At 39.6% G+C, this 26,872-nt stretch overlaps 1 protein-coding gene across 4 annotated transcripts in view; it reads left to right on the top strand.

The window, feature by feature from the left end:
- LOC124777024 (nuclear pore complex protein Nup93-like) overlaps positions 1-26,872 on the top strand; it is a 213,281-nt gene that overhangs the window by 9,887 nt on the left and 176,522 nt on the right. For all 4 annotated transcript variants that reach the window (XM_047252278.1, XM_047252279.1, XM_047252280.1 and 1 more), the window contains 3 exons: positions 1,990-2,163; positions 3,154-3,334; positions 23,211-23,339. In XM_047252278.1, coding sequence (XP_047108234.1) covers positions 1,994-2,163; positions 3,154-3,334; positions 23,211-23,339 — 480 coding nt within the window. In that variant the 5' untranslated portion in view covers positions 1,990-1,993. The remainder of the gene's footprint in view (positions 1-1,989; positions 2,164-3,153; positions 3,335-23,210; positions 23,340-26,872) is intronic.

Below are 26,872 nucleotides of genomic sequence, written 5' to 3'. Positions count from 1 at the left end.
GCATGATCAACTGGCACCTCAAATCCCGAGGACAACTTTGCCACACTCAGTGCGGTTTCAGGCACTACTGTTCAGCCCTTGACAACTTAATTCTACTGGTGATGGCAATACAGGACTACTTCTTACACTGAAACCATTTCGAAAGCATACAATACCACTTGATAATAAAACATCCTTCTCCAACTTCACCTATGGAGACTATAAGGATGTCTGCCACTTCTTATCCAAACCTTCTTCAAGGACCAGTGCTTTCAATATTTTGTTGGTGGTGCCTTGTTAGATTACTGTGTCCAGGAGAGTGGAGTCCTCCAAGGCAGTATACACAGTGTCACACTGCTTGCAATTGCTATCAGTGGCACCTCTACAGTCAGGAGCTCTGTTAAATGCTTTTTGTGTGTGGATGACTTTGTAATTTTATGCTTATCATCTGATCTTACAATGGCAACTGCAACTGACCCTCAGGAGGTTGGAAGTTTGGACTAATAAAGCTAGATTTAGATTCTCACCAGAGAAGACTGTGTGTGTCAATTTCAGTCATGCCTGTCTAAGTTTTAACTCACTAGAGCTCACAGTGGGGGGGGGGGGGGGGGGGGGGACAATATTTTAATTTTAAGGGCACTGTGCACACTGTGCATTTCTTGGGTCTGTTACTTGGCTGGAAATTAACCTGGCACCCATACCTGAAAGACCTGTAAACAAGGGCTTCAAATAATTGAATATTTTGAAAAGCCTCAGCGGAAAGGCAAGGGGAGCTGACAGGTACCACCTCTTGTAGTTTTATGGTGCATTTGTCTGATCACAGATTACAGTAGCATGGTTTATGGATCAGCCTGTGTTTCCTACCACAAGATGTTAGACGCTTTCCACCATGACAGCATTTAGATATTGGCTGCAACATTTTAGACCATCCAGTTCAGAGTCTGTGCGCAGGGACTGGTGAACCCCTACTCGGCATTTGGCACTGCCTCCTTGTGGCTTGAAAGGACCTGAAAATCTCAGTGTTGCCTCAGTCTTTGGTATTTAGTGCGGCAGTCCAAAAAAAAAAAAAAAAAAAAAAAAAAACACTTGTACTCTAGAGTATGTTTTTACAGCTCTGTTTTGTTCCATTTTAAGTACATATGGCAGTGTTATCGTTGGTTATGTGGATGGATCCCGGCTAGAGAATGCCCTCAGTTGGTTATTTGTTTTCCCTGATTGGATTTCAAAGTGTGCGTTCAGGAAGAACTTGCAATTACAGTGCAGAGTTATATGGCATTATGGCAGCGCGGGGCTGAATTCACAGGCATCACAGTACAAGATTTCTCTTCTGTTCCGAGTTCCCCTTTAACATACAGTTTCCTCCTATGTCAGGAGGATCACCATTCTGTGAAGTTTGTGGTGTGCCACTTTCAGTTCAGCATATTTTGGCTACACATGTCATACACACTAACATCAGGGAGCCCTCAGTTTGGCTGGAGATCTGCCCCCCACCCTTGCCATCACTGACATCAATGTTACAAGAGTTTGGTAATTTTATGAACTGTCGGACCTCATCCCAAAAGTGTTGGGGAGGGGAGGCAGACTAAGGCTTTATAATCTACTCCGCTTGTGGGAACAGCCTTGCATGTCCCCCTCCCCCACGAGAATGGTTCATTGACCATAATGTTTAGTGCCCTGCATCCACAGTCTTCTTTCTCTCAGTAATTCTTGACCAACACCTAGAGAGTGGATCCAGAATCCATCGTCATTTTGTCAAATTATCATACCTATTTCCATCTCAGTGCTATGTGTTAAATATGAGATTTAATATTTTTCTGTTGATGTATACATTCGTAGCGGTAGTACACTTGCTTCTTTGTAATAAAGTAAAACGTTCTTTTGTATTATCACACTTCTTTTCAGTAAAAGGTGACAAATATTTTACAGTTTTAGTATTGTTTATTTCGCAGTGAAATTGTTAAAACTGTTTTGAACATTGTTTGGTTATGTAATTTCTTCTTTGGCTTTCAGCATCATGTCAGAATCAGATTTCAATGATTTACTCCACGCGGCGGAGCAACTGGCAGCTCAGGTTGATGGCACAGGAGAGCTGCCAAAAGTGGATAGGTCATTACGGCAGGTTTTGGATGCATCTACAGAATTGTGGTCCCGTGTTGCACAGAATGGAGCACAGGACATTCAGGCGTAAGTTGTTTGTCAGGTTATTGATTTTGAATCTGTTTAAGTGTTAACAAAGATATAAAAGCAAGGTAAAAATACCATTTGATCATGCATATTTATCTGATGGTATTACTTCAAATCACAGTATATGTATATTACAGCCATGTTTCTGAAAATGTAAATTTTCAACATAATAGCATTAAGCTTACTTAGCCAGGTAATGAGAATATTACATGCATTCAAGAAATGTTAATTGTCACCCATACACTGTCACAGCATCCATAATCTAACATCTTTACTGTGGTAACAGCTTCGAAAATACTGTTTGTTACTGATGTGGAGCTGGACCACACTTTGTAAATGTTTATTGTGTATGCTGCCAGTAAATGGGAACTGGTGTGATGTAAAGTGTTTTCCAGTGAATTGAACAGCACTCACATAGCACATTTCCACTAATGTGTAGATTTTAAAATTAATATAAAAAACGCAGGGTGATTTCAACACACACATTTCATGTTTTAATAATTTAAAAGTCTTTCTTAAATATTTTAATAGAGGTCAAAAGAACTAAATATATAGTAAATTTTACCAAATGGTGGACAAAGAACTCCTGTCTATCCTAGTGCAGCAAACCAATAAAGAATATGAAACGAGGGCCCAGCAAGAAAACAATGAAGCTAGTAACAATTGTCCAAAGGTGGATGGTAAGAAACCTGAAACCAGGCATGGTGTGACGCACATAAATCATTGTAAGCCGTACTTTTGGCTGGTTACTGTTTTAATTAGTTACTGCAATCCTTCTAGGCCACAACAACAAATCCTGAAGAGAAGCAGCGTCTAGAAATTCTGTCTTGTAATTTATTAGGGGTCTTCACTGATATTTCTATATATCTATATTACAGTTTTTGACTCATGAAATGTCCTATCTTTCTGAGATCTCTGTTCTTCTTTCACTTTCCTAATAGCAGTTTGCTGTTCATACAAAGTGTTGTACTCAATCTGTTTTGTTTTCAGACACTTACTGTTGGGTTCAAAGGGTGTGAACTTGCCTAAAATAACACAAAAGCTTGAAACTTTGAGTTCCAAAACAACAGCTGAACCAATAGAAATTGATGAAGAACCAGATATACACACATACCTTAAGAATACTTTAGAAAATGCAATTTTAACGACAATAGAAGAAAGTAATAAAGCTGTAAGTACAAAAATTAGATACTTCTTTTGTTGGTCTGTTGATTCCAGTGTGTTGCCAGAAAAGATTGTTTATCTTACTGAACAAATCTGTCCTTGTTTTGTGTTATTTTGTGATCAGTGAAACGTCCCTTCCACCTATTTCTCCCTCCCTCCTCCCTCCTTCCCTCCACCTCTTTCTCCCTCCCTCCCTCCCTCCACGTACCACCCATCTCCCTGTTCCACACTTCCCAGTTCCTTGTCGTCTTCCCACTTCCTTGCCCTTATCCCTGTTTATGGGCCCGTTCTAGATGAGGGCAGCCTCAAAAATATCATCACACAACTTACTTACCTTTTTTTTATTTTAATGCACAAAAAATGTGTTATTTGTCTTCTCAACCACATTCCCTTAGGATAGAGCAATTAGCAGCCTCATATGGAGAAAATAAATCTCTCTCCTGAATGTGGGACTGGTCATGCAGTTCAGCACTGCTACAGTTCATTGTCCAACTGATTGTTCTTCAATGCAGATCCCTCAATACCCTCTCCTACCATGACTGCCATTGCCCATTGGAAAAGACAAATGATATGCACTGAAGTGAACACTTCTCAACCTGGATACAGTTTTCAAGTCAATCAGTGCCATTGTAACATTAAATGGCTGTGTTATCATCGAGCGCTGTGGCGCAGTGGTTAGCGCACTCGGGAGGATGACTGTTCAAACCCGCGTCCGGCCATCCTGATTTAGGTTTTCTGTGATTTCCTTAATCGCTACAGGCAAATGCCGGGATTGTTCCTTTGAAAGTGCATGGCCGATTTCCTTCCGTAATCCGAGCTTGTGCTCAGTCTCAAATGACCTCGTTGTTGATGGGATGTTATACATTAATCTACTGCTCCTGCTCCTCTTCTCTGTGTTACCACACTGATCCAGCATCCAGAAGGGGCTAGAATGTGATACATCAACATGCATTCCAAAGTCCTAAGGCACCTATGAAGACTCTATATTCATTGGAGTGAAGAGTCCTACTGTGCAATCAATGGCTGACATGCAGCTCTTCAGTGGTTCATAGCTAACCAATGTTATTCTTGCAGCTTGTAGAGTATTGAAGTTTAAATAAAGGATAGTAAGAAGAGGTTTTGGTGAGAGTTCTAAATTTCATGAACCATTATAAACCATTCCGCAAAATTTGCATTAAATTGAAGGCTACCACCAACGTGATTAGATGGAAGATGCCCTGCTACAGCATAATGAGTAACAGTTTTCTCCAAATATCATGTTGCTGTACCTTACAGTGGAAGAGAAATAAATCTTTGTCATCCTCTTCAATTTAATTAGGATATGGGACACGTTCCTAATTTATTAAAATGGCTGATCCTGCATCCCTTCTGAAACATGAAGGATGTTATTACTTGCCATAGCAGTGTCCTTATTAGCTGAATAGGAAGGACCTTGGAGTGAATGGCAAATCACCATTAGTCTAGGTACTCAAATCCAGACTAATGTGTAGTCACATCCAGTATGGATTCATTTGATGTCACACCACCATTGATAATGTGACCCTGCTGGAGGTGGCTATGGAACAGGCTTTTGTTACTATTGTGATCAGGAAACCTGTACAGTCGTCTCTATTCATGGCCAATGAAGAAATTTTTGTTCCTCTTCTGCCCTACAACAGCAAGCAGAAACTGCAAGTGATCATAAAGAGATTGGAGGAATGGATGTACCATATCAGTTTCAGGCTTCCACCAGTCAAGGACTTATCTTCAAAGGCCTTGGGAGCTGCTATTGGACACCTCCAGTTTTATTAAGTCTTTGTGCAATACAGTTTCATTACAGGTTGCAAGGGTATCAGCAAAATCTACACATCAAAATGCCACTGATAGTTTTCATCATTTCGGCATTAGGCTGGATACAGTCTGCACCACCAGCACGAGTACCATTGCCAGATTGTGCATTGAGACTGGTGGGTCATCATTGCCCATCCAGTTGCAACTCGTGTTGCATTCAGTGTGTAGCTTCTTATCTGATTCACATTTATTTGCATTTTATAAGTTTGTTCAACTCAACATGAGAATGGCTTTTGTGAGCCTCATGAGTGCCATACAGTTATTTGGGATCTGTGCTGTGCAAGATGTAATGGCATCAGATGTGGAACAAGATTCTAGTCCTTGCTCAGGGGTGGATGTTACTGCCACTCAGGATGCCCAAGAGTTTTTTGGGATACAAAGAGGAGACAACACTGCTTTTTCCTTAGTGTTCAGCTGTGATATTGGGTTGCACATCACATGTAATGTGTTGCATGTATCACCCTCTAAGTCATCCCTGGCAATTCCTTCCCCCAGTAACTCTTTCCGCTATTGTTCTAATGATGTTATTGTGTCTTAGAATGTGTTCTACAATTTTCTCCTCTTGTTTGGATGTGCCTCCAGAGAGATCTGATTTCCTATACTCATCTCAGCCCCTCCTCATGGTAACTCAATCCCTCCAGCTCCTCTTTATCATCCTTTTGTTGCTCCAAATCTCCAGAGATTCTCTTGTTTTACTGATGGCCAAATTAACATTTCACTGGAGGCTTCTAAAAACAGCCTCTTGTTTCCATGCAGCAGCATTAGAGTTTGTGTAGAACAGTGTGATGAATACATGCATCCCATCCAGTTTAACATTTCACTGGAGGCTTCTAAAAACAGCCTCCAGTGAAATGTTAAACTGGATGGGATGCATGTATTCATAAAACTGTTCTTTGTGGATTGTACCACCACTTCTGATCATGCTTCCCAAATAGACAAATCCTCTTTTCCATTTCTCATTCTCAGAGAGTCATGTTATTCTCCAGTGCTGCTTACCATGATTTTAGCCTTCCCCCTTGCTCATTCTCATACCATACTGAATTCAGAAAATCCTTTCTGGTGTGCTGGGGACCTTCTCTGGATCGTTTTTCATCTCCATGACAACAGCAGTATTATCTGCATAACACAACTTGTCTAGCTTACACCCATTAATCTTGATTCCCTTTGCAGTTGTTTCGTGAACTTACCATCTAGCCTCCTTGATGTAAGTGTTGAATATAAAAGGAGAGCGAGCACATACTTGTCTCACACCTTTTCTAATTTTTGCTTCTTGTTCCTTATGAAAATTACTAATCATAGTGACTTTGTTCTTTTAGAAGCTGAGTATCAGTGTCTTTGTATTTTAGAAGTGCTTCCTACAGCACCCTGAATATCTCTTGCTAGATTACATTATCAATTGCCTTTTCCAGGCCTACGAAGGCAAGTGGGTTTATTTTCATGGAGTTGCTTTCCAATAAGAGGCCTCAGTGTCAAAATTGCATCTCTTGTTGCTAATCCCCTCTTGAATCCAAACTGATCTTCACTCAGCATATCCTCCACCATCTTTTCTCCTCTCCTCAGAATTATTCTTATGATAGTTTTTTTATGCATATGGTATTAGACTTAAGGTTTGGCACCTTCCCATTTGTGGCTGCTGCCTTTTTGAGGCTTAGCCTATCCAAAAATTTGAAGAAAACTTAAAATTAGAGTTTGTGTAGAACAGTGTGATGAATACGTGCATCCCATCCAGTTTAACATTTCACTCGAGGCTTCTAAAAACAGCCTCTTGTTTCCATGCAGCAGCCGCAGTCACATATGTTACAGGGCGTGGCCGTGAGGCTTGCCTCAACTGCAAAATTGAGTGTTATTTTGTGTGCTGTTGAGTCCTGGTTTAATAAAACTTGTTTTAGTAGTATAATTCATGAGTGCATATAATTAACTGAGTATATTATGGCTTGAGCAAATGGAACACTTGTCTTTATTTCACGAATTAGGTAACAAACTAATTTCAAGACTTTAAAATAGATGATGGAGAAACAAAACATAACATTTCAATTTTGTTAGTATAAAATGTATCATTGGCTTTAAGGTTGCTCTGTGACAAATAAATTGCTTTGATACATATGTGTTTTGTTTGATGGATCTGGGATTGGAAAAAGAATGGATGTCGGCTTTTGGAGTATGAGAGACAAAAAATTTTGACAGAAAAAAACCAGAACTCAAGAAGGCACCTTGAGGATCAAGAGTGTTTTCAGTGGTTGGGTCATGGACAAATTGAACATTTCAATTTCTGAAAGAGCCAAACTTCTAGCCATAAAACATAAAGCAATTGTGAAACAAAATAGATTTGTAACCGAGAACTTATTCATGTTGTTTGTTTCTTGGGCAAGGAAGAGCTTGTATTCAAAGGACACTGAAGATGAAATTTCCAACAACAAAGGGAATTACCTTGAACTATTGGAACTTTTGTCTAGACAAGAACAGTTTATTTGTGATCACTTGGAGAACACGTTTGGTTTCAGAGGAACACCAAGCACAATTCAAAACGAATTAATTGTACTGGTTACCAAGATCATTAATGATCCCATTAGAGAAGAATTAGTCATGTGACTTTGTTGGAGTAAAAGCGGATGAAACCCTGGATATGTCTTGTAAGTGACAAATGAGTATTATTCTCAGGTTTTGTACACAAGATGGTTCAATGGAAAGATTCATTGGCTTTCACAATACTTCTGGTGACAACGCTGCTCAGGATTTTTCAGAAATTGTACTTCGTGCACTTCGATTGGGGAGTTTATGACAAAATAATGAGCCAAACATATGATGGAGCCTCAGTAATGGCACATAAACATGGAGGTGTCAAAAATTTCTTAAACAAAAATGTGTGTGAGCTATATTTTCACACTGTTATACTCATAAACTTAATCTAGTGCTGTTACATTGTTCTAAAAATATCAAAGCAGTTAGGCTTTCCATTTGCAATCTTCTAACATTCCATTCATGTCTTTTAGCAAGCCCTCAAAGAGAACACAACTCTAGAAAATAAAGGATTGAGATTGCCTCAAACATGTGATACACACCAGAATTTCAGTTCTTGATGTGTTCAGACAACATGTCTTAAATACCACAAGCTGAAAAACATTTTCCAAAATGTCACCACAGATGAAAAAGACAGGGATGCAGAGTCATTCAGCAGTGCTTCTGGCTTGCTTAGCATTCTTAATAAAACTCGGTTCATTTTCTGCTTTGCCTTTACAAAGAAATATTTGTATATGTTGTCCATCTCTATGCACTTCTTAAAAACAAAATTGCATATGATATTGGTATGTGGAATTCTTAAATCAAAATCAACATCAGTTTGTTAAAGCATATGAAATCATAAACTGTGACCTCGTGTATTGAAAGCTGTGACAACAGATTTCACAGTGAAATAAGTGGAAGTGAGCATGACTTCCATACACATAAGGTCTCATCATGAGAGATCTTAGATAGTGTGATACTGCAAATAGAAACGTGTTTTGGAACTTGAGAATATTAAGTTTATAGAGTTGCTAGATAAGAATCATTTTGGAAAATGTCTGTCTTTCATTTTACCCTATCTTCCACCTTCCCCAACAATCAGACTTCCCTTCTCCTCAGATCTGGTAAGTCTCCCGTGACCTGGGGTTCTGGGTGGCTTTTCGTAACTCTACACGTTTTTCCAAAACCTCAAGACTCCTTTTCCTTCATCCCTCTTCCTTCCCCTTCAACCCTTCTGCCAGAAAAAAGAACTATTGGCTCCAAAGGGTTGCGAACTGTAATTAATATTTTTTTAAGTTTGTGTTTTCCTGCCACCACTTGGGGAGTTGATTTTTGATGTATCCAATTAAATTATATTTTCAAAAATTGATTATTTTTGTTGATAAATGATGGGTTAAGTTCTCACTGCACATTTGCCTTAGAGAGAGGGAAAAAAAACACCTGGTTAAACAACTGGAAAGTTATTAGAAATTTAAAGATAACAAGATTGATAACTTTGCTACCAAGAAGACTCAGTGCATGGATCTTCTGATGTAAGAAAAGCCTACCCACAATTAATCCATTAGCTTAGCCACTGTATGGTACGTTCCAGGAAGTCTCTTGGTATATTTCTTGTGTTTTAGGTGGACCTGATTAGTCTCAGCAGCATCATTTTCGTACTGTTGCCAGCCTTCTTGATTAGTTGTGCAGGAATATCATCAGTATACATTGCTTTCTTCTTGTTTAGGTCTTTATGAGCTTACTTAAATTCTTCTTGACAATGTCATCATCTCCATTGTCATCTTCATCGCCTTCCTATTTTCCTATTACATCCTATGACAAAAATGCTCTACTGTAGAATTCCTCAGTGTATTCTTTCAGTTTCTTCACCATACAGCACTTTTTCCCCGATTTGTTTTCTGCTGTACCTGCCCCCCCCCCCCCCCTTTTTTCCCCCTTGCAGTGTTAAAAAATTTGTTTGCGATTCTGTAGGATATACCAGTTTGTAATATTTTTTGCTTCCTCTCTGCACATTTCCCCAAGAAAGCTTTCTTTTGCTTTCCTGGATTCTCTATTGATTAAGTTCCTAACTTTCCTGTGTTCAGGTTTTCCTTGTTCTTCAGCTGCATTTTTGCATAGTCTTCTGTTTTCAGTAAGGTAAACGACATCTGCTGTTATCCATCTCCTCTTGTTTTTGGTTTAGTTTTCCTAACTCTTTTTTTTCTGCTGCTTTGTATATATCAGATTTAATTTGTTTCCATTCTTCTTTTACTCCTCTGTGCTGGAAATTTTTAGCTAGGTTGCCTGTTTCATGTGCATAATGCTTTGTCAGTCCTTCAGTTTTCAGATTTTTTTTATTGGTCATTTCTTTTTCACTCTCTTTCTCTTTAGACTTATGACTCGGAGTGAACTTTTCATCATGACCAGGCTGTAGCCACTGTCTGTCTCCAGCTGGATAGCTCCTGCAGTCGTTAACTTGGTTTCTGAAACTTGATTTCACTGAATTGTAATGAACCTGGTGTCTCCTTAAATCTCCTGGGGCCTTCCAGGTGTTCTCAGCTTATGATGTTAAGGAAGTGTATTTGTAACAATTTATTTGTGCCTCAAGTGGAATTCAATCAGGTGGACTCCTCTTTGGTGGGCTCCTCTTTCACTACTTCCCCTCTTCTGGTACTTCACCCACACTCTCATTCCAGTCCCCTCAGAGAATCAGGTTTTCATCTATCTCAACGTACCGAATTCTTCGTATATTTTGGTCACTACTGCATCCTCTTCTTTGGACAATGTGTCATGTACACTTGTATTACTAAAACATCCTCTGGTTTAACTTCAAGTTTGAGTAGTATTATCCTAGAGTCGTACTGCACACTTGAAATGTGAACAGTGTTTTTGACATCGCTTCAACTTCTCCCACTACCAGTTTGTGTTGCTCGGCTCTGGTGTGAATGACTGTATCCTCCAGACCAGAAGTTTGGTGATTGGACCCGTCTCATCTTGGGTATGTCAGTGATTTTGATTTACAGTCACTCAGTTTAAAGTTTTAGATTCCTTAGCTTGCTGCATTATTCTCACATTCCAGGTGGTTGTTTTAAAATTGGAACTGTTTTCCTTCACATCGTCTGTATCTTTTGCAGTTCCTGCCTGTAGATCAGATTGGGAGACTAGCTGAGCTCCAAAAAATTTTACTGTAGATACTGACATGGCTTACTGCTGATGCTTGGGCTATCTGTGTATCTTTGATGTAGGGGTCTCACCTTGCTTTCCATGTCCTGTGCCGTTGACCATCAGTTGGTTCTTCCACCTCTGGAAATGGTTTCTCATTTCTTGGACAAAAAGATTCCCTTCCAACAAAGGCTTGGTTGATGACTTATCCCAGTCATCCTTCAGTCCCTGTCTACATTATCTGACACACGAAGTGACTTCCTCCAGTACTTTAGAGAGCAACTATGCATCTAGTGCAGGTAAACAGCAGAAGAATCTGCACATTCCATCCTGTCCTCTATCTTCAGCATCAAGCGAAAGAAGTGATAATCCACTGGGTACCTATACAATTGGTAATCCATGGCAAAGAACTGAGACATGTTATGGTTGGTAATATCATCTTCCCAGTTATGGTGTAACTTCTCCATTCAATTGATTGGAATGTAGTCATCCAGAACTGTTGGGAAGATGGGTGCAATAGCCAAGTTCTGTAGTTACTTTTATAGACCTCCATATGTAACTTTTCCTGTCACTAGCCGGACTCTATATAGACAGTACTGAAATATTGTTAGTAGAGAGGCTAAGTATGATTTCAAAACATATGTAGGTGAAAACAAAATAAAAGGCAATACAGAATGAGCATATCAAGAAATTAAGAGTCAATTCTTGAGGAGAATTAAGCCTTAAACTAAGACAAACACTGAGAGAGCATAAATCTGCAGCATCTGCTTGCATCTTCACAAAATTATTGAAGTCACTCAGAGAAGAAGTTAGAGATGTTATTTCAGATGATAAACATCACAGACGTGAAAAGAGAAATACCAATGATTCTGAGCAGAAACACATGATATGCATTTTGAAGACCAGCAACAAGAAGAAATGTGAACAGCATAGAACAATCAGCCTCATATTACTCCTTCTAGCTACTGCCCCATCTCTCTTACCAGCTGCATTTGCAAGGTGATGAAACATATTATTTATGCCTGGCTGGTATGGTGGCTAGAGTCTTGCAATTTACTGATGAATGCACAGTGTGGATTTTGAGCACGGTGTTCTGCAGTTGACCATCTAGTAACTTTGTCCACCTATGTCAAGAATGGTTTTCCGTGGAAATTCCAGACAGTGGGCATGTTTTTTTTATTTGGAGGAGGCCTACACCTGCTGGGGAACGGGCATCTTCCATACTCTTTACATGTGGGGCTTCCTTGGCCACCTGCCCTGTTTTCTTCAGGAAGTTTTAAAAGACAGAGTTTTCAAGATACATGTGGGTTCTGCCTTGTTGGACACCTTTATCCACATAAAAAACTGTCTGTATGAATTTCTGGCGGCGCAAATGGTTTCTCCCACCATCTTTACATCTTGGGCGTGTTGCCCTTCCATTCGTTGAAACTACGAAATTCCTGGGGCTCATGCTTGATAGGAAACTTTCTTCATCCTCCCATGTGTCTTACCTGGCAGCCCACTGTACGCGGTTCCTCGGTGTCCTACTTGTCCTCAGTGGTACTTCCTGGGGGTGCTGATCAAACCACCCTCCTCCGTTTGTACCAGACCCTTGTCCGTTTGAAACTAGACTATATATGCTTTGTTTATGCATTTGCACGTCCATCTCTCTTACACCTTCTCAACACTATCCACCATTGTGGCATCTGTTTAGTCATTGGTGCCTTTTACATTAGCCCGGATGAATGTCTGTGTGCTGAAGCTGCTGAATTACCAATGCCCTACTGCCGTGACTTTCTCCTCGGCAGGTATGCATGCCGTTTGTCTGCCATGCAAGGCCACCCATCCTATGCCACCTCCTACAATGATTCCTTTGATCACCAGTGTGGGGTGCGTCCCTCTTCTCTGTTACCGCCTGGAGTCTGCTTTCGGCACTTGCTACAGCGGCTTAACTTCACACTACCTGCATCTTTCCTGGTGGGTGAGAACCCTTCACCACCTTGGCTTCATGAAACGGCCAGCCCATGTTAACCTTGGCCTTCATTCGCTTCCCAAGGACACTACTCCGGCCTCACTCTATCACCTTCAGTTTCACGACCTTCGTATGAAACTTTGCGATAGTACCTTGTATGCACTAGTGGGTCTCAGATTGACCGGAGAAGGGGAGGGGGGGGTCAGATGTGCCTTCGTCATTGGCACCCATGTCTTTCGATATCGGCTTCGAGCCCACCGCTCGGTATTGACAGCCAAACTCTTTGCCCTGTATCAGGCCACAGAGTACATCCGGCAACACCGCCTTTTCAGTTGTGTCCTCTGCTCCGACTCACTCAACGCCCTTCAAAGTCTATGTGCGCTGCACACCACCCATCCCTTAGTGCAGCAGGTCCAGGAAACTGTCACTTGCTCACTCTTGGTGGAGCCATTGCGATGTTTCTGTGGGTTCCTGGTCATGTCAGTCTGCCAGGAAATGAGGCTGCTGATGCTGTTGCCAAGGCTGCAGTCCTCGTACCTCAGCCCGCCAGTTCCTGTATTCCCTCTGATGATCTCTGTGTTGCCATCTGTCAGGAGGTGGTGTCCCTTTGGCCTTGCCAATGGTCCTCCCTTTATGGGAATAAGCTCCGGCTTATTACGGCTCTCCCAGCAGCTTGGACAACCTCCTCTTGGCCTTTCTGTCGCTATGAGGTCATTTTAACTTGGCTGCATATTGGGCACTGCCTTTTTAGCAATCGTCTTTTGATAAGTTGGGCTACCCCACCACCTTGTACACATTGTGCCCAAGTTTTAACTGTCCACCAATTCCTGACAGAATGCCCATTTTTTAACAGTTTATGTTCCCACTTGGATTTGCTGTCTGAGTTATCGGCCGTTTTAGCAAATGACGAGCAGGCTGTCAACTGCATTTTACTTTTTATCCACCAAAGCAATGTGGCGAAGGCCATTTAATTTTTAGTTTTGGACCTCCCTTTCTGTATGGTGTCTTTTTTAGCCCTTTCTCCACATGCTTGTTTTTAGCTGTCTCCTCTTACGTCAGTTGAGACTGATGTGTAGTCATTCTTTAACTCGTCTCTGTCTTCGTGGTCTATAGTTTCGACTTGAGCATGTATGACCCCAGTTGTTCTTTGCGCCCTAAAGCAAAACGCCTCATATTACATGTCTCAAAAATACGAACTGACATGATCCATTGTTGCGTGGAGGAGGAAGTAGAAGACTGTGACAATGTGAACAGTTTGGGATTTGAAGGAACTCTGGAGCACAAGAGGCAGTACTTAATTTACAATTAAATATAGAGCAATCCTTAAGACTCGACTCATCAATCTGGGTAGCCTTCATAAACATGAGAACATTTTTATAATATTAATTGGAACAAATTGTTCAGATAGTTGAAGATTGTAGGAATAGACTTCAGGGACAAAAGAATAATCTTGCAGCTCTGTGAGAATCAGAACACTGTATAGGGCATGAGGGACCACAGGCTAACCACGAGAGGTCTCTGAAACCACCTATATGAGGTCTGTTTCAAAAATTCCGGAACATTTGTAATTCAGTGCCAATGGTGTGCTGGATTGAAATCCAGTTGGCATCCTGGCATGTGCCTGTGTTTGGTGTGAAACTGTTGAAAGTTTCATTGTAGTACATCTGTTAATTATTGTTCACTGCTGTACTGAATACAACGTTGTGTCACACAGTTTGTGAATTTTGAGATTGCAGAGTTAGAGGAACAATGCGTCTGCATTAAATTTTGCATCAGACTCGAGAAAATCTTTACAGAGGCACACCAAATGATGAAGGAAGCCTATGGTGGTGAGTGCTTAAGTCCTACTTGGTGTTATGAATGGTTCACACGGTTTAAAAATGTCCCGATGGAAGCTAAAGATGACCCTCGTTGAGGATGCCCTTTGACGTCTACCAATAATGCTCATATCAGTAACGTCAATGAAATTGTGTGTGCCAATCGAAGACTGACAGTCTGAGAAATTGCAGAATAATGTAACAATTCAGTTGAATCATGTCATGCTGACACAGCATCTTGGAATGCATGGTGTTGCCGCCAAGTTAGTCCCACTGCTCATGACTCAAGACCAGAAAGACCTTCACCTCACAATATGTGAGGAGTATTTGGAGCGCGCAAATGAGAATAAGGTGCTCTATAAGAAAATCATAACTGGTGATGAGACGTTGATCTACAGTTATGATGTTGACACTAGGGTTCAGTCTTCACTATTGGTTGGGAAAGGTTCTCGGAGACCAACAAAAGCTTGTCGGATCAGCTCAGCTCAGATCAGGTCAAATGTCAAAGCCATGCTGAAAATTTTCTTTGACTTTGAGGGACTAGTTCATCCTGAATTCGTGTGCCACAGGGACAAACTGTTAATCGATGGTACTCTCGGGATGTGCTGCGACGCCTGCGAGAAAATGTGAGAAGGAAATGACCTGACATGTGGCAAGAAAGTTTATGGTTCTTTCATTACAATAACGCACCCACACATTCGTCCCTGTTGGTGCATGAGTATTGCACAAAAAACGAAATCACTGTGCTGCCTCATCCTTCAAACTCTCCAGATCTGGCCCCTGTGGACTTTGGAAATAAAATAAAAAGTAAAAAAATGCCATTGAAAGGACGAAGATTTGCAACAAGAGACAAGATAAAAGAAAATTCACAGATGGCACTTCGCCCGATCCAGCAAGAGGCATACCAAGACTACTTCAGAAAGTGGAAGTGACATCGGAAATGGTGTATCGGTTGAGGAGGAGAGTAGATCAAAGGTGACCATGCACAATAAGTAAAAGGTAAGAGTAGAAAAGTTTTATGAACGAGTTCCAGAATTTTTTGAATCGATCTTATATTGTGGTGTAGGTGTACGTATCTCACCCAGCAGTGTATTTCTCCTTATATACAAGAGTACTGAAATTAATCCCACATATCCAAATGATGTAGTGTAGTGGTTAAGTTGCTTGGCCGGTGAGCTGAAAGATGTGTGTTCGAATCTGTTGGCTGCCATCTACTTTTTTATTTTACATCTTTAAGAAATGGGTGGGACCATTATTTTTATTCAGTTAATTGATTTAAATAATAGATATCTCTTTTTCATCCCTAATCCAGACAAATCAATACATGTGTGACTGCGTCTGCTACCAATGTGTTCCAGTTGCTACGCATTAAAACAGATTTTTCTTGGTCTTCTACTTCAGGCAGGTAAGGTGAAGTGTTTTGGATAGCTCTTGGGCTAGGAATCATTTGTATTTTCAGTAGAAGGCTCACCTTACTGTAACTATCCTACAATACAGGATCAAAGTTTGACTATTACACACTTCCTCCAGCTAAGGCAAATGGAGCAAATGGGCTGGTACTTTTTGCATGGATGTGGTCTACGATGTGCCTTATAGAGGTGCAGTGTAGTTTATGAGCAGTTGCGTAGAAAATTTGGAAAAAAAGCATTTCTCACTTTTTTCTCCCCTGTCTGCAGCAGATATCTGAATAACTAAACACAGTGAATTGCTCGAATGTCACTGTTATATTCTCAAGACATTTATCTAGAAGTTGCATCTTCCACTTTTCAAAAATCTTTATCCATTATTGAGAATCACCCCAAAAACACCGTTTCTGGGTACCAAACCTGAGCTACGGATTCCAAGGTGAGTGTGCATGGCAAATGTCTTGTCCTTATCATCAGAAGGGTTTTGGGAACCCCATGTAGTACTGAAGGACATGCAAAATTTTTGTGCACATAAAATCTGGTCTGAGGTGTAAGATTAGTTTTGAATTATTCCAATTTCACATAAGTAAAGTATAAAAATTTTACTGTTCCATAAAGTTCTTTCGTATGAGTAACGTCCCCTGCTGTAGCAGGGAAAAGAAGGGAACCAGTGGAAAAATTCTCCTATTGGAGCACAAAAAATGTGAATATGTTCCTGTTTATTTAAAAACTCTAACTAAAAAGTGGGATACCAGCTGCCTCATTCTACCTCTCTCAGCACCTTTAAAAATTTTGACATATGAACATATTCATACTTTTTTTACACTGAGAGAGGAGACAGTGGCAATTAAAAAGAGACAGAAGAGTAGTGAAACTGAAAGATAGTAGACTGTGATTGTGGTTTAGAAAGAATGAAGGAGAAATTGGCAGTTTGGGACAAAGAGAGGGAAATAATGAAACACAGCTTACAGTGACAGAATTGCATTAGAAAAAGAGAGGAGGAGACAGTGTCAGTGGGAGGGAAATAAAGAGAAAGAGAAAATGGAAGTGGGGGGAAGAATCAGTGATAATGAGAGACAGATTCTATGATGATGGCAGTGAGAAAGAAAGTGATGTCGAGAAGAAACCTCAAAAGTGGGAAGGAATGAATGAGATAGTAGCAGTAAGAGAGAGAGTGCAAGAGAAGGAAAGTGACAGTCAGATGAGATGGAGTAGTAGTAAACAAAGGAAACTATGGCTGTGAGACAGGGGACATTGACAGAGAAACAAAGAGATAACAACAATGAATTGAGGTGAATCGGTGAATGATAATGGGCAAGCAGGAGTGGATGGATCTGAGCAATTTATGGCAATGAACTAGTGGGTGTGGCAAGTTACAGTTAGGGGAGATAGTGGGAATAAGAGGTGAGTTGCATGTTAAGAAGAGGGCAAATATTTCCATGCCAAGGTTTTTGGTAAAATTATTAAAGATGCTGAGGAAGGTAGAATATGGCAGCTGACTCACCACTTTTCAGTCAGTCTTCCAGAAAAGGAGAATATTCACCCTTTGTGTGCTCCGATAGGAGCATTTTTCCACTGGTACTTTCGGGAAAGAACTTCTGACCCTTAAATTTATTAGATTTCATTAAAGCTTTTAATGATGTTGCAAGTATTTGTTTTATGTCCTAACTTCTGCCATTGTCAGTTATTTTGTTCTCCAAATAACACTTGTCTTCTACTTTCGGTGTCTTGTTTTGTAACATAATTTTCTTAGCGTCACTTGTTTTAATCTGACTACATTTATTACATTCGTTTTATTTGCGTTGATGTTTTTCTTACGACCTCTTCACAAGAAACTGTACAGGTTCTTTGCAGTCTTTTGAAGGAGTTCCAGTAACATTGGCAAACATTGAACTTTAATTCTTTTTCCAAATTTCTCCTTGGTTCCCTGTACTGCTTGCTTGATATACAGATTGAATAACATGGGGGAAAGGGCTGCAAACCTGTCTCACACACTTCTCAGTTGCTGCCTACCATTCATATCCTTTGCCTCGTAACTGTAGTCTGGCTTCCGTAAGTCATAGATAACCTTTTGCTCTCTGTATTTTATCCCTGCTGCTTTCAGAATTTCAAAGAATGTGTTTCAGTCAACTGTGTCAAAGCCTTTCTTTATAGATGTATGTTTGCGTTTTATATAATTTATTTTCTATTACTCTGTAAATAGTTGTGTAAGGGTAATGACCTACTCACTTCTATATGCCCTTAAACTGAGCCAGCAACAAATTCTTATTATTTATTCAGCTGGTTTCACTATGTTCAAGTTTACTACTTCATTATCAGCAAATACTCTTCTGGTTTCCCTTTTTTTTCTCTTACTACCAATAGCAATGAGAATATTCTTGTTACTTTCAGTACCATCACCGATAGCTCGGTTCCTAATGGTAAATTATGAAAATTCATAAACTTTCAAATGCTGTACCAACTAGTGCAGAATAGGAAGATTGTTGAAATACAGTACACTCTTGACTTTTCAACCTAATGTGACAGAAGGTCAAGTTGGATAGGCAGGAGTTCCATAAATTACCACTTTCAACCCCAGCCATACTGTTCAAAACACCCATTTTTATACCAAAACCCAAGTTTATCATCATTTTCTCACTTACTACATAATACACACCAGTTATAAGCTTTGTGGTGTACATACTGCGTCCTTCAAAAATTATTACAGGAAACATAAAATGATCTGCATTGTAAAGTATGAATTTGCAATTACACACATGTGAAAAGCCAAGAAGTTGAAACTTATAGGTTTGAGATTTTAATAAATGACTGTGTCCCTCTTTTAGCCCTGTTCCAAGCTGCAATATCCCTCTGTTTATGAAAAAAAAGGGGGGGGGGGGGGGGCAATTAGCTGGCATTGCTTCCTCTTGCTCACTAATGTATTGCAGCACTGCCTCTCTTGTCTTGAACCCTTCAGAATGTCCGATGACATTTCTCCTGTCATCTGAGGTTGCCTCCTCCTCCTCCTCCTCCTCCTCCTCCTCCTCCTGCATTACTTCGTCATGTGTTACTTCCTCCTGCATTACCATTTCCACAATACTATTGTCAGTTAGTTCATCAACCTAATCATTTGCCATTAAATCTGTGACTTCCTCTGCACTGACAGCCTCACAGCTCGGTACATTTTTGGGCAATGAAACAATATCATATTTCCATTTTTGACTTCAGTTTCACATGTGAAAGTTAAAATGTCCACCTCCATGGTCTAAAAGAATTTTCAAAGGCTTTACAAGTGATATGTTTGGAATATCTTCCCGTGCTTCAGCCAACCACCTTATGACACCTAGTAAGTCAATCATCTTCGGAATCATTATATGGAGTACCCATTATCATCAGCTACTGATATCAAAGAACCGAGCAGCCAATGGCAATATTGTTTAGCATTTCAAGGATGCCCTGGTCGATTTGCTGACAAACAGCAATCACATTTTGTGGCAGAAATAATACTTTGATATCTCTGTGTGTGAGTTTGTCACTTGCAGGATGGGAAGGCGATTTCTGTGACTTCCCTATAAAGGAATCTAAGCTTGTGGTTGCTAGTTACATTATTGCAGGCAAGTATGGTAACTTGATCCTTACTTTTCTTGTATCTGGATGCCGCAGCTTCCTTTTCTAAAGTAAGCTTTTTGTAGGGAGCATCTTGTAACCCAGACCACTCATCGCAATTGTACAACTATTCACCAGGAATTCCCTCATCGTCAGTTAATTTCAACAGATAGTCTTTAAACAAGTGGCGCGGCCTTTTTGTCAGTGGCTAAAGCCTAATGCTTACATTTCAAAACTGTCTTCCTTACTTTTATTCCACTTCCACTAGCTTGGGAAGCACACCACTTTTCAGTTTCTGCTCGAATTTTGTTCCAGTCTCCAACAGTACTATTTCTTCCACTAACTGCAAAGCAATAATTTTGGCTGCTACTCCAGAATCCAATCGTATTTCAGCACTTAGTTCCTGACCCATAGTTATTACAAGTTTTTTTATGTTTATCACCCAGTTCAGACTTTTTATTAAAAGCACAAAAGGCCACACCAAACAACAATTTAACAACACACACTCTTTGGACGTCTGATATGCAGTCAAAGAAACAAAGAGCACAAGGTTGCCAGTATTGTTTCGAAGTGCTGGAAGAGGGCTTCTAAAAACCATTTGTTGAAGAGTGGTTCTCGTAATTTATTCAGAATTAACAATACAGTGTGTACCTTATAAATGTGACTGTGGACAAAAGATGCATGATATATTTTGAAAGGCCACGTAGCAGTATAGCCAGCACCCCCTTGCTAAAGCTTTGGAAAAGTACAGTGTATACAAAAAAATTAATCCTCATGTTACCACAGAGAAGTAAGATTATTATGATATTAATTAAGTAGACCAGATAGTCACAATCTGGGTAGTTGAGTCTATTGTATATGCAAAACATTAAATACATTCAGCAACAACATGACATGTTGATGACTTTAAAATACTGATATACAATATGTATTGATGACTACTGTTGCTGGCACTTTGAATTAATGCTGGGAATTCTGGGGGTATGCAGTGTGAAGCTCTATGAAGACAGGTCACAACCTGCATCTGTGGAACTTTGCTCTGCTTACAGGCATACTAAGAATTTAAGCTGCTTGTAACAGTTGTTCTAAAACTGTTGATCAATTACCTAAGAAAGACTGAGAAATGGCTGTCAGATTAGTAGCACAGTTTTTCTCTGTGCAATAGTGGAAAGATTTACATAGTTTGCAAATGACTGTAAACATCTCTCTACTGTATTCTAATGCTTCAGTGCACTGCAAAGGTGTAATGTAAATCTTTGAGTACACTCCTCCATATGCCAGCCGGTCTCTTTGATCAATAAACAGAATGTTGATGCTTATGGAAATTGGTAGAGGAAGACCTCTTTGTGCTATGTAATCAGATTGAATAATACTTGAATCTGTCTGCAGCTGGAATCCACATCATTCTGGCAAATCAGATCATTTTGAAGTGATCTGTGTGGATGACATGCTGCTTGGAAAACAGAGTAAACAGAAGAATGTGTGTTGTGATGCAAAGGAATGTTAAAAATAGTTAACTTCATGTATCTTGCCATATGAATAAGAACCATTATTTCAAACAACAAAATATGATATTATTAAAAAGTAAAGGCAGCATCAAGCTGAAGGATGAACACCATAGTGCTCTACTAGGTGTTGTCCTACTGGAGGTGGTATGCCCTTGCCTTCCTCTGACCTTCAAACTGACTGACCTAGACAGTTAAGGGGCCTACAGTGTAATGTGGGCTCTGAACTGTGGTGCAACTCTGCATGTTTCAACATGAAAAGTCTCCCAAAAATTGAGAACAGGAAGCTGTCACTTAACACTTTTACTAACACACAATTTGAAAGGACTTCGGACAAAATTGATCTGATGGATGAATCAAAAAGGGAAACAAAATTCATTTCAATATTCAGCCAAATGTTATCTTGAAGTGTCCAGATCCAGAGAACAAGATTTGTCAGTTTCTTGCAGGAAACTCCAACAATACTGGGAAAGGAGGGGGGGGGGGGGGCAGGTGAAGTCATTGTTCTACCTTGGTTCTGAGCTAAAGCTCGTGTCCAGTAGGGGATATGAAAATTTGTCCAAATCAATAGCCACCAGTGAAAACTTCCGAAAGTGTCACGCTGAGCAGGAACCATCCCCAGAAGAGTGAAGTTGAAGGCGAACAGCTAGTGGTGGACAATGTGGAAGCAGCGGTGGTGACTTTGGAAATACACATCAGTCTTTAGCGGGTATATAATCTGCCCATTGCAGTCAGAGCACAGTCCTAAATCCTGGCCAGGCAGATGGCTACAACTTTCATATTGGCTGATTTCCTTCTTGGGGGATGTATAATGTAGTCCAGTCAGCGTGCGCCGCTGGCTGGTGTACTCGTCGATTGCTATCTTGGTGTGGCCATTAGTATTACCCTCTGATGGCCTGCCGGCCAACTTCTTGTTGTGGTCTGAAGGTTGGCTGCTGGTAGTGTGGAGTCGTGGGAGTTGAAATGCTGCGGCTTGTAGATAGTCGGCTGTCAGTGCTTTATCGCGGGCACACCACAGCACATCTTAACAAACATCGGCAGACGTGAACAATGTTCTAACCATTTCCAAAACATTATACAAAAATGGATTCATCACTGCCAGTAGTTACCCATAAACATATCGTCAACCAAACGTGGGTAAAACTCTACAAAGAAGCAAGTTCTTGATAATGATGGTGCTTTTCTTGCTTCTGAAACTGCATTTATTTGAAGAAGAGAATGATGGTGTGTGTGTGTGGTTTTTTTTTTTTTTTTTTTTTTTTTTTTTTTTTTTTTTTTAAAACTGAGGGCAGAGCAAATGTGGGGCTATAGTCACTAAGTAGTGATGCTTAGAATATGCTTCCTTCACCACAAGAATGCTTGAGGCACTCAGTCTGACACTGAGACGTGACAGTTGGCTCCTTCGCCATGAAAAACGCTCTGTCACATAGATAAAATATTTTAATTACTGTTTAGGTGCAGCACTCTTTATTAGTTGTTGACAAACTAATTATAGCTGTGAATTTACACCATGCGAGCGTGCCGTGTTCCCCGAATTGAAGTTTACATTGAGAGTAGGATGACTCCCTTCCCACAGCAAAAAAATTAAGCAGTTGTGGGATGCTGGATGTGTCCAGCTAGCTGCTGGAAAGCACTGGGACAAAGCAGATAGTGTGATTTTAAAGACTGATGAGAGACAATGAAGCTGATAGAGATTAGTATGCAAAAGTATTGTTTGTATAATAGCAAGTAGCACTGTTACACTTAATGAAAAGTCATCATGGAATCATAGTGACTAGTTAAGAGTTTGTGCTAGACTGAAATATTAACACGCACATCTTTTCCGTGGACTGTATTCTGTCCTCTAACATCCTAGAGATGGTAATACATACTTTATAAGTAAAAACATTTCATCTCAATGTACCTGCCATTAAAAAATTTGAATGGAAGTTTCATATGTTGCACTGTCTATAAAAGTAACCACTTAGATGATTCAGTCATATTTTTAAGCTATAATAGGAAGTTCATATTTTTATTTTCCATCTTCACTGAAATTGACGACTAGATAAACTCGTTTGTTCCTGTTGTTGTTCATATGTGCAGTTTTTGGGTTTTAGGGATTTCTTAATGCTACTTGTTTTTATACTGCTCTAACTCGTACATGTTTCAGTGTGCTTACAACACTGAGAAGATGATGTGGGAAGACATAGAGAAAAGATGGAGGGAGGAAAAACAAAAACTTTTCAGCTCTTTGTTGTGTGCATCAGATGAATATTTGGATTTCTCAGTAAGAGCAGAGGTAAGTTATATAATATATTTTTTGAAATTCAACACATCAAGACATGTCCTGTGTGAATTAAGGTCTTGACAAAACAGAATAAAGTTTTCAATTTTTAAAATGTTAGTTCCATTTTTAATCATAACTCTTACAGAATATGACTCAAATCCCAGCCTTGTATTTTGGGGTCATAAAAAAGTAAAGATATAAGGGAGATGGTAAAAGTAAAGAGAACAACTTAAATTGTAGATGGGTTTTTCACATTTACAAAACTAGTTAGAGGAGAAAAAAGTGGTATGTGACTGATAAATATCGTAGGACTGACCCAGGCTCAAACCTCAGAACTTCTATCCTTAATTCATTACGTACCCCTGTGATCACAGTCACACACATTAGTGGAAGTGTAAGCTGTCTCAGATATCTCTGTGAACTCTCCTAACACCTGATTTTGCTCCAATTTATTTTTATTAGTACTCAGTTTTTTGCTTCTACTTTTCCTGATGTGCCATATGACATTTTCCTGGTGAAGGAACTTTTTCAGATTCCAAAAGCTGTGCTTAACATTTGTCGGTGGTTTTTGTATGTTAACTTGACAGTCTTGCTCCAATTATCGATAAGAAACCACTCGGTTTCCTTTGTCAAACATTATGACACTTTTTTATGGTTCTATAACCAGTCATCAGATTTTTTTCTGTCATCTATCTTCTTCCACCTCAGTGATTTATTAATAGCAAATTGCTACACTGTATTGTGGTATGGAATCCACATTAAATTGTGGGTGTCCATCTAACTGATTGGGTATGCCAGTTAACAGGTCACAGGAAGTCAAAAGCATACCACCTTCAGTAGGACCATGCTTAGTAAAGCAATGTGGTGTTCAAACCGTACTTCAGATTGATAGCAGTCATATCTTTCAAATTTTCACTGTTCGTTAGGTACCACATGCATTGTGTTATGTAACTGAAGTAAATTGTGTAGAGTCCATAGTGCTGAAGTACATAGCACAGCTTTTACTACTCTGGTGTGCAAAACTTAAGGAAGAAAGTAGCTTTCACTTGATGGGTCATTGCAAAGTAACGAAGCTCTTTGAAATTTGGACCATACAGAAGTTGTGCTACAGTATAGTACAGCGCAGAAGATAACAGAAAGAAATATGCAATGAGGCGAACATAAATGATACTTTCATTCAAGGACAATAATTACACGGAAGTTCCCTGGACATTACAAAAGGCAGGACATCGTTCTTAATAGTCTATAAAAAGGGGGCTATCACAGACATAAATAACTACCGGTCAATCTCTTTGACTTCAACACTTGGCAAGCTGCTTGAAAGAATAATTCTAGATCAAATGGAATCCTTCTTCTGTAAATACAAACTATTGAACAAAACACAACATGGGTTTCGAAAAGGACGATCTACAATAACAGCATTAGCAACTTTTTTCCATGAACTACTGAACAGGCTGCATGAAGGAAACTAAGTTATAGGGACTTTCCTAGGCCTGTCTAAAGCATTCGATTCTGTGAATCATGCAGTCCTGTTATCCAAGTTAGAAAATTACGGGATAAGAGGAGTAGCTCTAAAATTAGGCCTACTAAGTTCTTATCTCTGTGATAGAAGACAGTGCACAAAACTAAATTATAAGAATGAAAGTAAGATCCAAACAGTAAAGTCGGCATACAGAACTCTCAATTGTGGAGTTCCCCAAGGAAGTATACTTGGACCATTCTTGTTTATAGTATATATTAATGATATAACACAGCCACAAAACTCCAAACTGGTGAACTATGCTGATGATACATCTTTTATTAGCTGGGGCTGTACAGAGTGGGCAGCATTCCAAAGCAACAAAGAGAACTTTGAAATGATCACAGAATATCTAACAGTGAATAAGCTTACACTGAATAAGGACAAGACTGTAGTAATAAAGTTCTTGCTACATTTTAATAATACTTGTACTCAATCACTTTCTACAGTTGAAACATCTGACAAACATAAGTTTTTAGGCATATTGATTGATGAACATCTCACTTCGAAAGACCATATTGGTGTAAATAAATTATACACAACTGCAACCAGTCACTTTTTTCATTAATAATGCTTTATTACATTAACCGGTTTTCGAACCCTTTCAGGTTCATCTTCAGATGATTTCGGAAGTTACATCATTACTGGTAGTAGCATAATGCTGGGTGCTAGTTTGCGACAGTATAGGCGGCTTTTTTCGTATCCGTCTGCCTCCATTTTGATGTCCAGAGCACTTTCACACGAACTATATTAGTTCACACTTTAACAGTGACACTTTACCAGCATCCAGCTCTGGACATCAAAATGGAGGCAGACGGATACGAAAAAAGCCGCCTATACTGTCGCAAACCAGCACCCAGCATTATGCTACTACCAGTAATGATGTAACTTCCCGGATTCTCCCGAAATCATCTGAAGATGAACCTGAAAGGGTTCGAAAACCGGTTAATGTAATAAAGCATTATTAATGAAAAAAGTGACTGGTTGCAGTTGTGTATAATTTATTTACATTAATATACAGTCACGGTTCTAAAATATCCGTAATGGATAAGCATAATAGACCATATTGGCTCCACCTGTAAAAAGGTTTCTAGTAATATTTACTTACTAAAATGTCTTGCAAATATAATAGCTTCCCTTGTCCTTAAACAAGTGTATTATGGGTTAATACACTCACATCTGCAATATGGGATTGAGGTCTGGGGTGGGGCACCCACTGTGTGTATGGATCACATTTTCAGGCTTCAAAAGAGAGCCGTTAGGATTATTGATAATATAAGCAAACGGCAGTCCTGTAGGGACTATTTCAAAAATTATAAATTATGACTGTGTACTCTTTGTATGTATTTAAGACCATAACGTTTGTAAAAGAGAACGAGGAAAATAGTGTGAAGCACAGTGACACCCATAATTACAATACTCGAGCCAAAAGTGACTGTCATACAACTGGGAGACAATTCTATAATAAGTTGCCAAAAAATATAAAGCAACTCCAAGGCAATCTTTTCAAGGGCAAATTGAAAAATTTGTTAATAGAAAGATGTTTATACTCATTAAAAGAATTCTGAGCTGCAGTACTGTTAGTTTATTCTTTTACATTCTGCAGTATATTAGTGGTGGTATTGTTATAATTGGCTAATTGATGTATATAATCATTATATGTATTGAGTGATATACTGGGTGATCAAAAAGTCAGTATAAATTTGAAAACTTAATAAACGACGGAATAATGTAGATAGAGAGGTAAAAATTGACACACATGCTTGGAATGACATGGGGTTTTACTAGAACCAAAAATAAAGCAAAGTATTGCTAGACACGCGAAAGACTCTTGCGCGCGTCGTTTGGTGATGATCGTGTGCTCAGCCGCCACTTTCGTCATGCTTGGCCTCCCAGGTCCCTAGACCTCAGTCCATGCAATTATTGGCTTTGGAGTTACCTGAAGTCGCAAGTGTATCGTGATCAACCGACATCTCTAGGGATGCTGAAAGACAACATCCGACGCCAATGCCTCACCGTAACTCCG

The sequence above is a fragment of the Schistocerca piceifrons genome, chromosome 2 (genome assembly GCF_021461385.2).
Source record: "Schistocerca piceifrons isolate TAMUIC-IGC-003096 chromosome 2, iqSchPice1.1, whole genome shotgun sequence".
NCBI lineage: Eukaryota > Metazoa > Arthropoda > Insecta > Orthoptera > Acrididae > Schistocerca > Schistocerca piceifrons.
This window is presented reverse-complemented; position numbering and strand designations above follow the sequence as displayed.